This window comes from Eleginops maclovinus, chromosome 18 (genome assembly GCF_036324505.1).
Source record: "Eleginops maclovinus isolate JMC-PN-2008 ecotype Puerto Natales chromosome 18, JC_Emac_rtc_rv5, whole genome shotgun sequence".
NCBI classification, from domain to species: Eukaryota; Metazoa; Chordata; class Actinopteri; order Perciformes; family Eleginopidae; genus Eleginops; species Eleginops maclovinus.
The window spans coordinates 14,880,723-14,895,194 of NC_086366.1; the positions used below are offsets into that span (position 1 = coordinate 14,880,723).

A 14,472-nucleotide genomic window follows, 5' to 3' on the forward strand; every position below is an offset into this window, starting at 1 on the left:
GAGAGGAAGAGCATTCTCAAAGACAATGGGATGTGTTTCAAATGCTGCATGTCCTCTAGTCATCTCGCTAGAGACTGTAAGACAATTCTGAAGTGCGCAGAGTGTGGCAGTGACCGTCACCATGCCGCCATGCACCCAGGTCCTCCACCTCAAGCTGCGAAATTGCCTCGTCCGGCACCAGACAATGGCGGGGAGGAAGACGTACCAACTGGTGACAGCACAGTCATCAGTTCCAGCTGCACTCAGGTTTGTGGTCCAGGCCGAACAGCAAGATCCTGCTCAAAGATCTGTCTAGTTCGAGTATATCCCCAAGGTCAACGTGAGAAAGCAACTAACATGTACGTAATTCTGGACGACCAAAGTAATCGTTCATTGGTCAGATCCGACTTCTTTGAACTTTTCCACATCAAAGGCCAGCCTTTCCCTTACTCACTGAAGACCTGTGCAGGGCTGGTGGAGACGTCGGGCCGGAAGGCTGAAGGGTTCCAAGTCGAATCTCTGGATGGGCAAACCAAGCTACCACTTCCGCCTCTAATTGAGTGTAATGAAATACTCAATGATCGCTCTGAAATACCGACACCCGATGCAGCCCGCCACCATCCAAACCTCAAGAGCGTAGCACCATACATACCTGAGCTTGACCACAAAGCGGAAATACTCATCCTGCTTGGCAGAGATCTCGTCAGAGTCCATAAAGTCCGGCAGCAAGTGAGCGGACCTCCAGACGCTCCTTTCGCACAAAAATTGGAACTAGGATGGGTGCTTGTCGGGGATGTGTGTTTAGGCAGTGCACATAGACCAGTCGTGGGGACATTCAAGACAAATGTGCTGGAGAATGGCCGTCCCTCTCTCCTCACACCCTGTAAAAGCTCCATAAAGCTGACTCAGACCGTGTCTCATGTCGGGGAGCAGAACAGTAAGTCCACAAAACCATCACTGGACGCCCTTGGACAGAAAGTGTTCAACGAGACCGAGTATGACAACAGACCTGCCCCGTCCATCGAGGACACAATCTTCCTGGAGATCATGGACCGAGAAGTCTACAGAGACAAGTCAAACAACTGGGTCGCTCCGTTACCTTTTAGGGTCCCTCGACAGCGTTTATCCAACAACCGCGAACAAGTATACCCTCGCTTCGCTGCGCTGGAGAAGACACTACGAAGGAAACCGGAGATGAAAGACCAGTTTCTGGAATTCATGAAGAAAATATTTGAAAAGAAACACGCAGAAGTGGCTCCGCCACTAGAAGACAAGGAAGAGTGTTGGTATCTGCCAACCTTCGGAGTCTACCACCCACAAAAGCCTGGGAACATTCGCGTGGTCTTCGATTCAAGCGCCAAGTATTCAGGAACATCTCTGAACGACGTTCTTCTCACAGGACCGGACCTCAATAACTCACTCATTGGGGTGCTGATCCGCTTTCGGAAGGAACAGGTTGCAGTGATCGCCGACATACAGCAGATGTTCCACTGCTTCCTTGTTCGTAGCGACCATAGGAACTATCTGCGGTTCTTGTGGTACAGGGACAATGACATGTCCAAGGACATCATCGACTATAGGATGAGGGTCCATGTTTTCGGCAACAGTCCGTCCCCATCTGTGGCCATCTACGGTCTCAGGAGGGCCATCCAAGAAGGTGCGCACAGACACGGAGCAGACACAGCCCAGTTCGTGGAACGTCATTTCTACGTTGATGACGGGCTCATTAGCCTACCCACCGATGCTGAAGCCATCAGCCTCCTGCGTAGAACACAGGCGTCCCTCAGTGAATCAAACCTGAGGCTGCACAAGTTCGCTTCAAACAGCGACGTCGTCCTGCAAGCCTTCGCTCCAGAAGACAGGGCAGTCGTGAAGGACCTTGACTTCAGCGGCGAAGCTACGCCTGTGCAACGCAGCTTGGGACTATTGTGGGAGACCACAACAGACACGTTCACATTTGCCGTCTCACCAGAGAAGAAGGCCTTCACTCGCAGAGGAGTGTTGTCTACGGTGAACAGCATCTTTGATCCGCTGGGCATGGTTGCACCCGTGACCATTGAAGGAAAAAGTCTCCTGAGAGAACTTAGTGTCGACATGTGTGACTGGGATGCACCGCTCCCAGAACAAAAGCTGAAACAATGGGAATCATGGCGAGAGTCGTTGCATGATTTAAGCAAGCTGCACATCCCACGTGCTTACACTGCGACATCACTCTCCAAGGCTGAGCACACAGAGCTATGTGTGTTCTCTGACGCAAGCACTAAGGCCATTGGAGCGGTTTTCAAAGTAATTGACACTTACTTGCAAGAGGCCAATCTGAAGTGGGAGGGTTGTGTTGGGGTGTGTACAGATGGGGCTCAGGCAATGGCTGGGAAGCACAACGGGCTCCAAGCGCTCATAAAGCGTGTGTCGCCCAACGTTCATTGGACTCACTGTATGATCCATCGAGAAGCGTTGGCTTCTAAACAGCTGAGTCCCGAATTGAACGAGGTGATGACGGACGTCATTGCCACAGTGAACTACATCAAAACGCGCCCTGTTAAGGCCCGACTTTTCTCTGCGCTATGCGAGGAAATGGGATCCAATCACACAGCTGTTTTGTTTCACAGCGAAGCGCGATGGTTGTCACGTGGGAAGGTTCTGTCCAGGGTATTTGAGCTGCGGGAGGAAATTCAGATTTTTTTGGAGGAGGAGGGTCATGACCTCGCGGTTAATTACAGTGATGAAAATGTTCTTACGAAAGTTGCCTACCTCAGTGACATGTTCCAGAAATTAAATGAACTAAATCTGCAGATGCAAGGAACCAACACCCACCTTCCGCATCTTGCAGATAAAATAAAATCATTTTCAAGGAAATTGGAAATGTGGGAGCGGAAAATTGGGGAGGGAAACATAGACTCATTTCAGAACCTTCATGCTTTCCTTGAATCCAACAACATTCAGAACACAATCGTGCCTTGTATGAGAGCACACATCTCTGCCCTACAACAACATTTTCAGAGGTATTTTTCAGTGAAGGATTCAGCACAATATGACTGGATCCTAGACCCCTTCACTGCAGCCGCACCTACTGACTTCAGCACTGCTGAAGAGGAGCAGTTCATTGATATCACATCAGACTCCACACTGAAACTGCAGTTTCAGGCCAAGTTACTGACTGCATTTTGGATTGGGGTGGAGGAGGACTACCCACTATTGGGTGGAAAGGCAATGGTAGTATTACTCCCTTTTGCCACGTCTTATCTTTGTGAGGTGGGCTTTTCTGCAGTGGCCTCCATAAAGACCAAATACAGGTCAAAGCTGGACATTGAGAATGAACTGAGGGTGGCCATCTCACAGTTGCCACCACGATTTGAAAAGATCTGCAGTTCAAAGCAAGCCCACACTAGTCACTGAGATGTATGAAATATTTTATGAAAAAACAAATCTGGGGTATTTTTTCAAATTCAGTGCAGATGTTAAAAAGATGAAATAGGTTCAAAGTTGTACAATTAAAAGTAAATGTAAGTTACTTTTTTTGTTATTTTGTCACTCAAGAAGAGAAGTTGCAGTTGCAAAGTTGTTAAAACAGTGCTGTTGCACACAAAACACATGAATAAATGTTATTTTGAAGTGTCTTGTAATGGTGATTATGCCCTTATTGTTTATTTGTACTGTTTGCGTGAATTTCAAAATACATTTTCAAGAAACTAAAAGTTTCGGTGTTTAGGGGGGGCTCCAAAATATGTTTAGGTCTTAAAGGGGGTCCCAGCAGAAAAAGTTTGGGAACCACTGTCTTAGGGAAAGCTAAGCTGGGACTCAGTCAGAACACCTCAGTCCAGCAGTTCTTGAGCCAGCGAGGATGTTCATGGGTGTTCAACCCACCTCACTCATCCCACATGGGAGGATCATGGGAACGTTTAATAGGCCTCTCAAGAAGGATCCTGGATGCCATCCTGCTGCAGGAGAATGTCCAGCTCACCCACGACATCTTAAACACTCTCATGGCAGAGGTAGTTGCAATACTCAACGCCAGACCCCTCGTTCCAGTCTCTACTGATCCAGAGTCACCCTTCGTGCTGTCCCCTGCTATGATTCTCACCCAGAAGGTGGGAGTTCCGCCACCACACGGGGACTTCACGGGAAAGGATCTTCTCAGCAGACAATGGAGACAGGTGCAAGCCCTTGCAGATTGTTTCTGGCGTCGCTGGCGGCAGGAGTACCTTCCCACTCTGCAACCCCGGCGGAAGTGGAGGGAGACACGACGGGATGTGAGGGAAGGGGACATTGTGCTCCTGAAGGACAGTCAAGTCGCACGCAATGCGTGGCCCATGGCAAGGATTACAGTGGTCGTCCCTGGCAGGGACGGCAGAGTAAGGAAGGTCGAGCTGAAGACAGCAGGCAAAGAAACCAAGCTGTTCCAAAGGCCGGCGTCAGAATTAGTTATTCTGCTGCCGAAAGACTGAAACTTTAGGCCAGTGACATTTATTGGTTAATAGTGACCTTTAAGGTCAGACGGGGAGTGTGCTGCCTTCAGGCAGATATAAAACATTTTGGGACTTTTATTTAATGTGAAATTCATTTAGCAGGAATACTTTTATTTTGACATAATGTCACAGTGTTAGAAACAGGAAGTAGGGAGTTGGAAGTTAGTTGGAGCAAGGTTAGCTAATGTTAACATGCTGTGAAAGGGCTCCTTCTCACGAAACGCGGACTCATTTGCCCCAGCAGAGGCATCACTTGTATGTATTTGTTTCTTAATGTTGTTAAACTTTGTTGTAATTTATAATTTCATAGTTTATGTCGAATTCATGTTGTTAAAAAGCAGTTATAAAAGTAAATGGTTTAAAAACGATTTTTTGAAGATGTTAGCTAAATGTTAGCTACAGGTCAGTTTAGGCACTGCAGTCAACAGTGAATGTCAAGGTCATTAGCTTAGCTTGTCTAGTTGATGTATGTTAACTTTCCAACCAAGTAGAACCTAATTATATTTCTCATTGTTTTATTTTTAGTTTCACTTTCCTGACTTTGTGATTTTGTGAAGAATTTCAATAAAGACTGCATCACGGATAAAGGAAAGTTTAGCTCACTGTCTAGCTGGGTTCCCACACCTTAGTGAGGACAGTACAATAATAAATAGTTAGTGTTTTCTTTTAAAACACAAGCTCAATAAAGGCATTTAGAAGTCCTAAGAAAGTGTAAAGTCTGTCAAATGTTTTGTCTTGTGTAATAATGTTGACTGAGGCTGATATGTGTAAATAAGAATAACTTAAAATTACTACAATTTTCTTCCGTTCCTCTCCTCTCTCCTCTCTCTCTCTCTCTTCCTTGATGTCGCCTTTTGTAATGAATTGTCTTCACCTGAATGCGTGAGCCTCACTGTTAGCTATATGGTGTTTGATTTGATTTTCCAGCTGAGAGCCCAGCGGTCTCTGTGAGGCCTAACGTCAGAGAGGATGTGCAATAGAATGACTTGGAAACATGTTCAAATAAAGCAGTATGTATGAATCTAAATATGTGCCTGAGAGCCTTAACAGTAGTGTGTATGTGTGTGGTTGTGTGATTGTGTGTGAGTGCAAATTTTAATCACTGCCCGACTGACACTCTTCCCTCCTTTTTCACAGAGAGAAGTGCCTTCTTTCGCTGACCCCTGTGGCTGTTTGGCTTAGCTGAAGCTGCCTCTGCCTCTGTGCCTGTCCATGTCTGCCTGAGGTGCCAGCCACCCTAGAAGCCCCATGACTGCTAACGCCATCCACTGATCCAGTCTCCACACTACTGCAACCTTCGTCCAACCCTCCATCTCTTGCTTTTTGCCAGCCATACCTTTTACTATCCATGCCAGTCAGCCCTAATCTGTGGAAGTCAACACCCCCAGACTCCTCTACCAACCCAGCCTAAAACCGAAGACATACAGCGTTTATCGGCTCCTGTGATCGGAAGGAGATAACTGTCCCCTCCACTACAGCCTCTTCCTTCTCAACCTCCTCCTTCTGTTCATCTTTTTCCTTCTTCCTCCTCTCCTCTAGCCCTTCATCTTTTCATCATGGGCCAGCTCGATCGATAATGTGTTTAGCCATTTGTCTCATCTGACAGTTCAGCAGAGGAGCGACGCAATAGCCAGAACTGGCGCATGGTTTTTAGAAAGAAATCGAGAGAGAGATAGATTACAAAGCATCCAAAGAAGGCCGTCACTATTCCAGGCCTTGGGGACATGCTGTGAAGGATTTGTAATACAGCAACAAAAGGACTCTTAGGATGGGGCGCAGGTGGTAGACAATTCCCAGGTCTTCACCTCAGAATCTCACCTTGGAGACTAAAAACCTCTTAAAATAGCATTTTCCCATGTCCTTTACCTCTTCTTTCTCAATATCTGTCCCATTGTCAATAGAAAAAAACAGACAAAAACATAATTGCATTTGTTGGATATCTATTCCTATTGATCGACCCTTCCTGCCTGATTCGAAATGGCGATAAATGTGACACAGATACGGGACACAAAGTGGCTGACGTTGGAAGTTTGTCGAGAATTCCAGAGAGGAACGTGTTCAAGACCGGACAGTGAGTGCAAGTTTGCGCACCCTGCCAAGAGCTGTCAAGTAGAAAACGGCAGAGTCATTGCCTGTTTTGACTCGCTCAAGGTGAGTATGACAAGCACCTATAACATACATTCATCACAGCCTTGTCTTGTCTCATTTTCCTAGTGTGCAGCGTTGACAAGACATATTTTTCAGTAGTTCTATATTGGGGTTTTGCAGATGCCAGAATGTGTTATACCTAAAGAAACAGTAGTAGTCTGTAGTACATTTTGTGAAAAGTGAGATATTGTTTCTTTATACACAATTATGCCATGGGGAAGGGATGAAAACATGCACATATAAAAACTGGGTGTATGTCTCTTGGTAAGCTGAGATGGAGCTGCAATCGCAAAAACATCTGTGAATCACAGTCAGAGTTTCCTTCACTGGCACATCATTTTAGTCCAGGACTCTCAGTTGGCAGGAAAGTTTTCTGATCGTCACATCAACAGGCTGAATAGGAAATATAGAAATAGGGTAGCCCACTGTGTATTCTATAATTGTATGTAAGTCTGCAAGTGTATGTCTGTGTGTGTTATTTTGAGGTCATGCCGCACAGTGGGGTGTTCTCAGAAGGCTCTGTAATTTACTGTCTATTTTTGCCCTGGCACTGGGACAACACACTCCCACTATGCAGCTCTTTCCTCACTCTCTCCCCTGATCTCTAAGAGACATGGGGGAAGAAAATCAGACAAGAGAAAAACTAGAATTTAAAAGTTGGGAAATATTATGGGTTCCTATATGGACATTTGTCAAGCTAGGTGTCATCCAACACCGTCTATTAGAAATGAAATATTCTGCATATGCTACAAAATACACAATAAACTGATGGTTGAGTCATGAGGCCCATAAGTTATTAGCTTTTAGCAACAAAACCTAGATGTAATAGTGGTTATAGATAGATAGTTTGTTTTAAATGTTAAACAACACTTAAAATATGCGGCCCCACTAGCAGTTTGTGAGGCTGTATAATGTATAAAGATTTCACTTAAAGATGTACATACTGTATGTGCTAATGGGATTCAAAAACAAAGCTCATATTCTCAGTAATAAACATGACTGTCCACAGTTTGTGAGAGCTCATTCCCTGTGAATATACATCTGGTCACACTTCAGTTACTAGAGCAGTAGTAGAGAGTATAAAGGGTCAGCTGTGGTAGCATGTGTCATGGCTGAGAGCCAAACATAAACACTGGCCTTCTGTAATATAGTTTATGAAGACAAAGTACATGTGCACAAGAATTGCACATATGGCATTCTCACACACTCATTCTGCTGCATTTCAGCCTGCTGCCTCATTATTCCAGATAATGGAAATGTTTTGGATCGACTTATAGCAGTTAAGTCAATCTCAGTATTTTGGCTCAAAGAAGCACACTGATTCTGAATCCTTAAGTTATGTCTACGGTGCTGTGCACATGTTCGGTATTTTGTGTTCTATCTGATTGGCAAGCAAGGTGTTATTCTCTGTAACTGGAGACAAGAGTTGGAAGTCAATCAGGCCAGTCCAGACCCACGCCTACCTTGTTTTATAACAGGGGGGAGATTTCCTAATAATCCAGGCATTGTTTTATTACAGTTCTGGGATACTTGGATGCAGCTCCGATGGCTTGGGTGGGTTTAGTTGGTAGAGGTAAGGCAGTGCTGGTAAACGGTGTTGCAGGGGCATCACAAGGATCATGGAAACAGACATGCAGTCTGAGCCGGAGAGGGTGAGAGCAGGAGCAGCAGGGAATGTGCGAGGAAGCGTAGCACTATGCTTAGCGCCCTTCCCTGCTCTCAGTGCCAGGGCATTCCACAGTCTACCTCCCCTCCATGACAGCATGATATATCTCCCTTATCTGCAGATGAATTCATAATACACAGCTAGGCATGAAGAGAGGGGCAAGGGGATATGGGATAGGGAAGGACAGAAAGGAAGATTTGGAGAGAAAAAAAAGGAGTAACAGAATGGATGATGGTACACGTGTCTTCGCACTCACAGACAATTTGGAGTACAATCCACCGTTCATTCCTGATAAAAATGCAGGCCGGCAAGGAAGGGAGGGCCCAGCTGGAGAAATGGAAAGGGATATGGATATTTATCCTTTTAACTCATTTACTGTATCTATTTCTATTCAGTTAGCTTTTCCTTCTCAGATTTACTAAAAACACTTTGTTATGTATCTTATTTCATTCTAAAACCTTGGTTTTCAGTGACCAGTTGGTCCTTATGTTTAGATATCTTTGTTTCTCTCTGATGAACTGACTAAACTGAACTTAAAAAAGGGTGTTTTTTGGCAGTGAATGTAGTGTAAAGATCCAATCAACTGGTGGCGAGTGAAAGAGGCAAATAGGAATTATGTCAGAGGGAGAGACTCTGTATGATTGGCCAATATTAAAGAGAGACTGCCCATTAGGGTCTGGAATCCCTTCAGCATCAAAGAAAAAACGAGGAGTCTGTCTGGCTACACAGCACAACTTCAAAAAAATCAATCAAGATTTTGAGGTGCCGAATCAGTAAACACACACATGTTAAAAAGGCAAAGACAAACAAAGGTTTTGGAACTGATGGGCTGTCTATGATTACAGAACAAAAAGGAGGTAATAGCTCATCCTTTTGGCTCCTGACAGGAATTCAGCAGCTTGTTGCTATTAGCAGCTGGGGATAAGGCTGTTTTCATTGTGAATTTATAAAATCTTGAGGGTGTTTAGGCTGACACATTACAATAGACTCATCGCTAGGGATGTGACGGGAAACGTGTGAGAGTTAGTCAAAGACCTACATCAGATCCTCAAAAAAAAAAGAGTTTTAAATAGTTAGACACTACTGACTTTTGGACGGGTGAAAATCACAGGAACCCTTCTAAGCGACCTAAATTGTACAATTTTAAACAACTACTCATTTGTTTATAGATGTTTGACATTGGGAAAACTGTATTTAGTTTTATTCTTTAGGGTGAATGCTGTAATTATTGTTTTCATATCTACAAATATGTGTTTTTGTCCCAATTATATATTAGCCTTAAATAGAAATTGTTACTCAGTGGTAGCAGAACTTCTCACAAGCCTATTCAGGAATAAGAAATGTACTTAAAGTTATGTAGGGAAGATACGAAAAAAGCTGCACGTGTATTACCTTCTGATTATAATTATGCTGCATTTCGCTAAAAGGTTTGAAAGCAAAATATGTTGCATGTCCTTGGATTTCACTATTTGAAAAGTGTTCAAATGAAAGGATAATGGTGGCAATTTGTACATTTTACTTGTTTTCAAACTCCTCTCCTTTAGTCTGTAATCAAGACCATGATCTGACAAAAAAGTTATGAATTGCCACAAAGTGTGTATTCATAATTCAAATACAATGTGATACAAAGTCTTACCACACAAGTATTATGAGGCAACCCAGGGAAAACCGTGCAAATTGTCAGCCCATATCACTTTAAACAACATGTTCAAGGGCAGTATGGCGGTTGTAAATTGGAGCCAGTGCTGCTTTTTCTTTAAATATTTTCCTTAAGTTGCATACGTTAGAAGCACAATTTCCCTAGATGCCAAATATGACTTAGGGTAGAAACATTACAAAAGATACAGTGTTGCTTTGGTCTCCGCCAAGTCCCTTTAGTGTAATAACTCCTAAAACACAAACACGGGCATGATTATACAAATACAATAAAAAAACAGCATCTAGGATATTATTCGAGAAGCATTATTGTTACCAACCAAATATATGGTATGTGTTTACAATTCCCAAAAGTAACAACATAATTAAAGATGGAAAATATGAAAATAAATAATGGAAACTTGGCAGCTTTTGTAAACTCCACAATGCAGGCCTACCCTTTGAAGTAACTTCTAAGTACTTTAATGTACAGTGTGTGTCAAAGCCTAGCGTTTTAATCAAAGTGCTGTTTTTTTTTACCCCTGGTCACTGATTTAGAGTTATAAGTAGCCCTTTATTCCCCCCATCAGAGTGATCAATAATTATATGCTTTATGTTAGAGAGTGCAACTTACATACACATACCCACAAGCAGACGCACATTTTCATAATGACAAACTCACACCTGAGCAATATGACCTAGAAACATCTAGAGTTTAAGAGTCCTTGGAAAGACACAAGAAACGTTGAGTGTGAGCACAAGATAGAGAGAGGAAAGCAAAGAGAACAGATAACAGGAGAATAGGTAAGGCAATGTGTATTGAAATGAGATCCCAGTAGAAAACAGAGGTGTGTGTTCGTACGTGTGTGTCTGCATATGTGTCAATGCACAGATGGATGCTGTATATTGGAGAATAACTCTTTGAAAGGGAAACATACTCCAACAGTGTTAATCTGCTCTGTATCTGTATTCTGTCAAGCTCTCCGCTCTCCTCCTATTCTCTCATTACCTCTGTTAATCTGTCTCAACCCATCCCTCCCCCCTCCTCTCTCCAGTTCTTTTTTTTCTTTCCCAGACACTTTTGTTTCCATTTCACACACAGTGATTTAAAAAAAAAAATCCTTCATCTTTTCCAACATATTTTAGGGAGACGCTTGCTTGTCTCTGTCTTCTTTTTTTTGCAGTGTCAACCATTAAGGAGAGATGAATCATGCTTTAATGAAGGACACTGCTTACTTGTCTTCGTTGTGCATCATTAAACTTCTCGTCCAAAACTTTCCCTGTCCGGACAACAATGATAGAACACCATTCAAAATAATTTACTTAGTATTTATTCGATAATTAGAGCTTTGCTTTTGCATGTGAAAAATAAAAGAACAGAGTTTTCATCAAATCTATTAATATGAATTGGATTATCTCAATTAAAGGTGTAGAAAAACATATTTTGTCATATTTCTGGCAGACACTTCACAGTGGCTGTAACCTCTTTGCTCAAGTTAAAAAAGTCGGTTTCTGATTAAATACTTACGGGCCTGTTATTGCACACCTTATGGGATCAGTTTAATTAGCATTTATGTAAACACTAGTATGGAATCTGTACTGATTACAATCTGGTTGAAGAAATATTGTCCATGTAACCCCAGCTATTGCAGAAACAGAATGCTACTGATCAACCCAGTGCGTTTACTGTATACATTATTTACATGTATATTTTGAAAACATGTTTTAGAATTTTTAACTGAATGAAAACTTTGACGTAAAACAGGACAATTAACATTGTAATTATATACTACCCGGTTAAGGTTAACTTTAATGTTTACAAACATACAGTAAAGTCAGATTATTAATATTTATTTAATTGCTGTTGCTTAATCTGTGAAATGCAAGTAGCCTAGGTAAGCACAGCGACTCTTAGCATAACATTTGGATGTTTGCTTTTGTTACTGCAGATTATATCTTTATTTTGAATTGTGTCTTTCAAGTGCTTTCATTTGAACATGAGAACCTCTGGGTTTTTTATTTTGTTTAGTGATGTTATTGGTTGAAGAGATGCTCAAAAACATTAGAGTTAGCAATAGCAAGTGGGTGTACTCCTAACCATTATCATCTACCCTCTGCAGATCCATTTATAGGATATATATTTTGGGCCCACCAAAATAAGACATACCATATCTGATTTCTCACAAAGCCCAGCCTACACAGGATATTATGAAAGGAGGCTTTTATTAGCACTTCGCTAAGTAAGAAGTGAACGCACAGCTAGCAGCTATTAACTTTGTCTGGCTCTATTCATGAGTGAGTCCTCCCTTGGAACGTCTCCTCTAAATGTCGGTCTGTCCTCAGAGATCCCAGTTTAAACATCCATCTGTGGATACGCTGCCTCAGCACAGAAACACAAACGTACACACACACAAAAACGCACTCACTTCTTTAAACATGCTGTGTCAGCATGGAGCCATGACATAACAACATTGGAGCCAAAATACATACAATGGCATTCAGGAAAACCACAGGGAACCGTCTCTCGCCCCTTTAGGAACCCCTTCATTGATTTACTCTTAATCCTGACATTATCAATTCATTAATGTAACCTCTGATTACTGATAGTTTTCTAGCATAACGTATGTGTTTACAGCTGGAGGGCCCTAGATGTTTAGACAGTGTGAGGGTAATATCAGGATCTCTGCGTGCTCTTGTGATGTCCCATTGCTATTGCTGCTCCCGCTGCTGCTGCTGCTGTGAACAGAATATCTAATTAGTTTATATGGCCTGATCCATTCCTGCTAGTGTCTTGTCCCCCTCTCTGCCTCACCAATCTAACCCCATGTCTTTCTTCAAGTTCACAGATGCACACCATTTGTAATTCTTTGAGAGTGATGCAGTAAAACAAACATTTAAATTAAACTGCGGGCAATTAAGGTGTACTGCAGGAGGGAGAAGTAAGTGGAGAATGGGAGCCACAAAGCATTTATTCACCCCAGGACAGCCAGTCGTCTGCCAACTTGTACTCTCACTTTTGTTGTTCTGCAGCGCTGTCTGAACGCGCCTGTCTTGACTTTCTCCCATCTATTCTTTCTCTATATGTCTCTGACCCTCTGTTCTTCATCTGATCTTAGGAGTTCAAGCACAATGCAGTGTGATCCTTTGCTTTAAAACATTGAACACATAAATATAGACCCATACAGCTAACAGATTGTCACTCATACACACAGAAACGCAGATGTCAGTAGCAGGAGTCAAGGAAATCAGGGAGGTAATCAAGGAGTGGCTTTGGTGCGTGGTTAAGGTCATTGCAGGCTGCAACAGACAGGACTTTTGGAGGATAGGAAAGTCCCTCACTCATAAGTTGTAAGGCATTTAGAATTGATTATGTATGCGTGCCTTTGTGGTAGCCACTTCGCAAAGCGTTCAAACTATGACCTCATGGAATAGAGAACGTTATATAGGTAGAGAGTTTGGAGGATCAAAGTGATACTAAAGGTTACTGTTTGCATGTGTTTTGAAAAGACATTGACCTGCTCTGAGTAGCCTGTAATTGTGTGTTTGTGAACTGTTTAATGTCCCTATATAATCTAGTGAGAGAATAGCAGCAGTGCCATTGATAAGGATTAGTAATTGCTCTGGTTAAATATTTGTTAATTAAAAATGTACTGAAGATGTGAGACAAACTAAAATCAGTATCTTCACCCTTAATAAATTAGTATCTGTGACTACGACTAGACGACAGCTAAATGAACAATAACCTTGCGGACAGAACAGTTTTAAGCAAGCTGGTCATGTTTTTTTTTTATGAAACTGACACTCAAAACCTTTTAATATTCATTATAAACTGTGCACAATCAAATTTTGCATTTCCATTTTTATTTTAGATGTTTAAGTTTTGCGCATTTCTTTCTGCCAAACGACCTTTGTTCCCAAGAGACTGCAGTAAACAAGCCATGACTGTGAGAGACTTCTGTCCCTGCATCTGTCATTACCATGTTTTATTTTTTACCCCCGCAGTTATAAACATGCATTGATGAATTTAGTCATTGCCCCATCACTCACTCCTTTAATTAGAAAATAATAAGAGTTGGATGAGAGGTTCATTAAATCTCATCCTTGAGAGTCATCAGCAGCAAAAAAAAGGAGTGAGATATTTATCACGCTTATGAAAAGAACTCAGATACCTTCTCTTGCTTTGTTTTCTCAGCAGAGTCTGCACATTGGTTAGGAGGCCAGATTCAACATCCTTAGACAGAGCAATGAACAAGTGATAATACCAGAAAGAGAGGGTTTTAATGAAAGGGAACAGTAAAAAAAGGGAGTGGTAGGGAAGTATTGTAAGTGAGAGAGTGCGGGGAGGATGTAGGGAAAAGAAAGAGGGAGACACATTTTTAAAGAGTGCTAATTTACAGAAACCAAACTGTTTAGCAGCACTTTGTCTCCATGCAAATGCACTATTGATCCTTGATGACCATTATGGAGTGGACTCTAACTCTAAATAAGGGTCTTACAGCGACCAGTGAAATCCATTTTTCTCTTCAACTGAAACATCAAAGTTAAAAGCAAAGACAAAAATAGCTGTCATGTAAATGA

The 14,472-nt window shown here is 42.3% G+C and overlaps 1 protein-coding gene across 7 annotated transcripts in view; it reads left to right on the plus strand.

Moving 5' to 3' along the window:
* Positions 1-14,472, plus strand: part of LOC134880111 (muscleblind-like protein 1) — a 64,206-nt gene that overhangs the window by 22,470 nt on the left and 27,264 nt on the right. For all 7 annotated transcript variants that reach the window (XM_063906827.1, XM_063906825.1, XM_063906828.1 and 4 more), the window contains exon 2: positions 5,583-6,596. In XM_063906827.1, coding sequence (XP_063762897.1) covers positions 6,423-6,596 — 174 coding nt within the window. In that variant the 5' untranslated portion in view covers positions 5,583-6,422. The remainder of the gene's footprint in view (positions 1-5,582; positions 6,597-14,472) is intronic.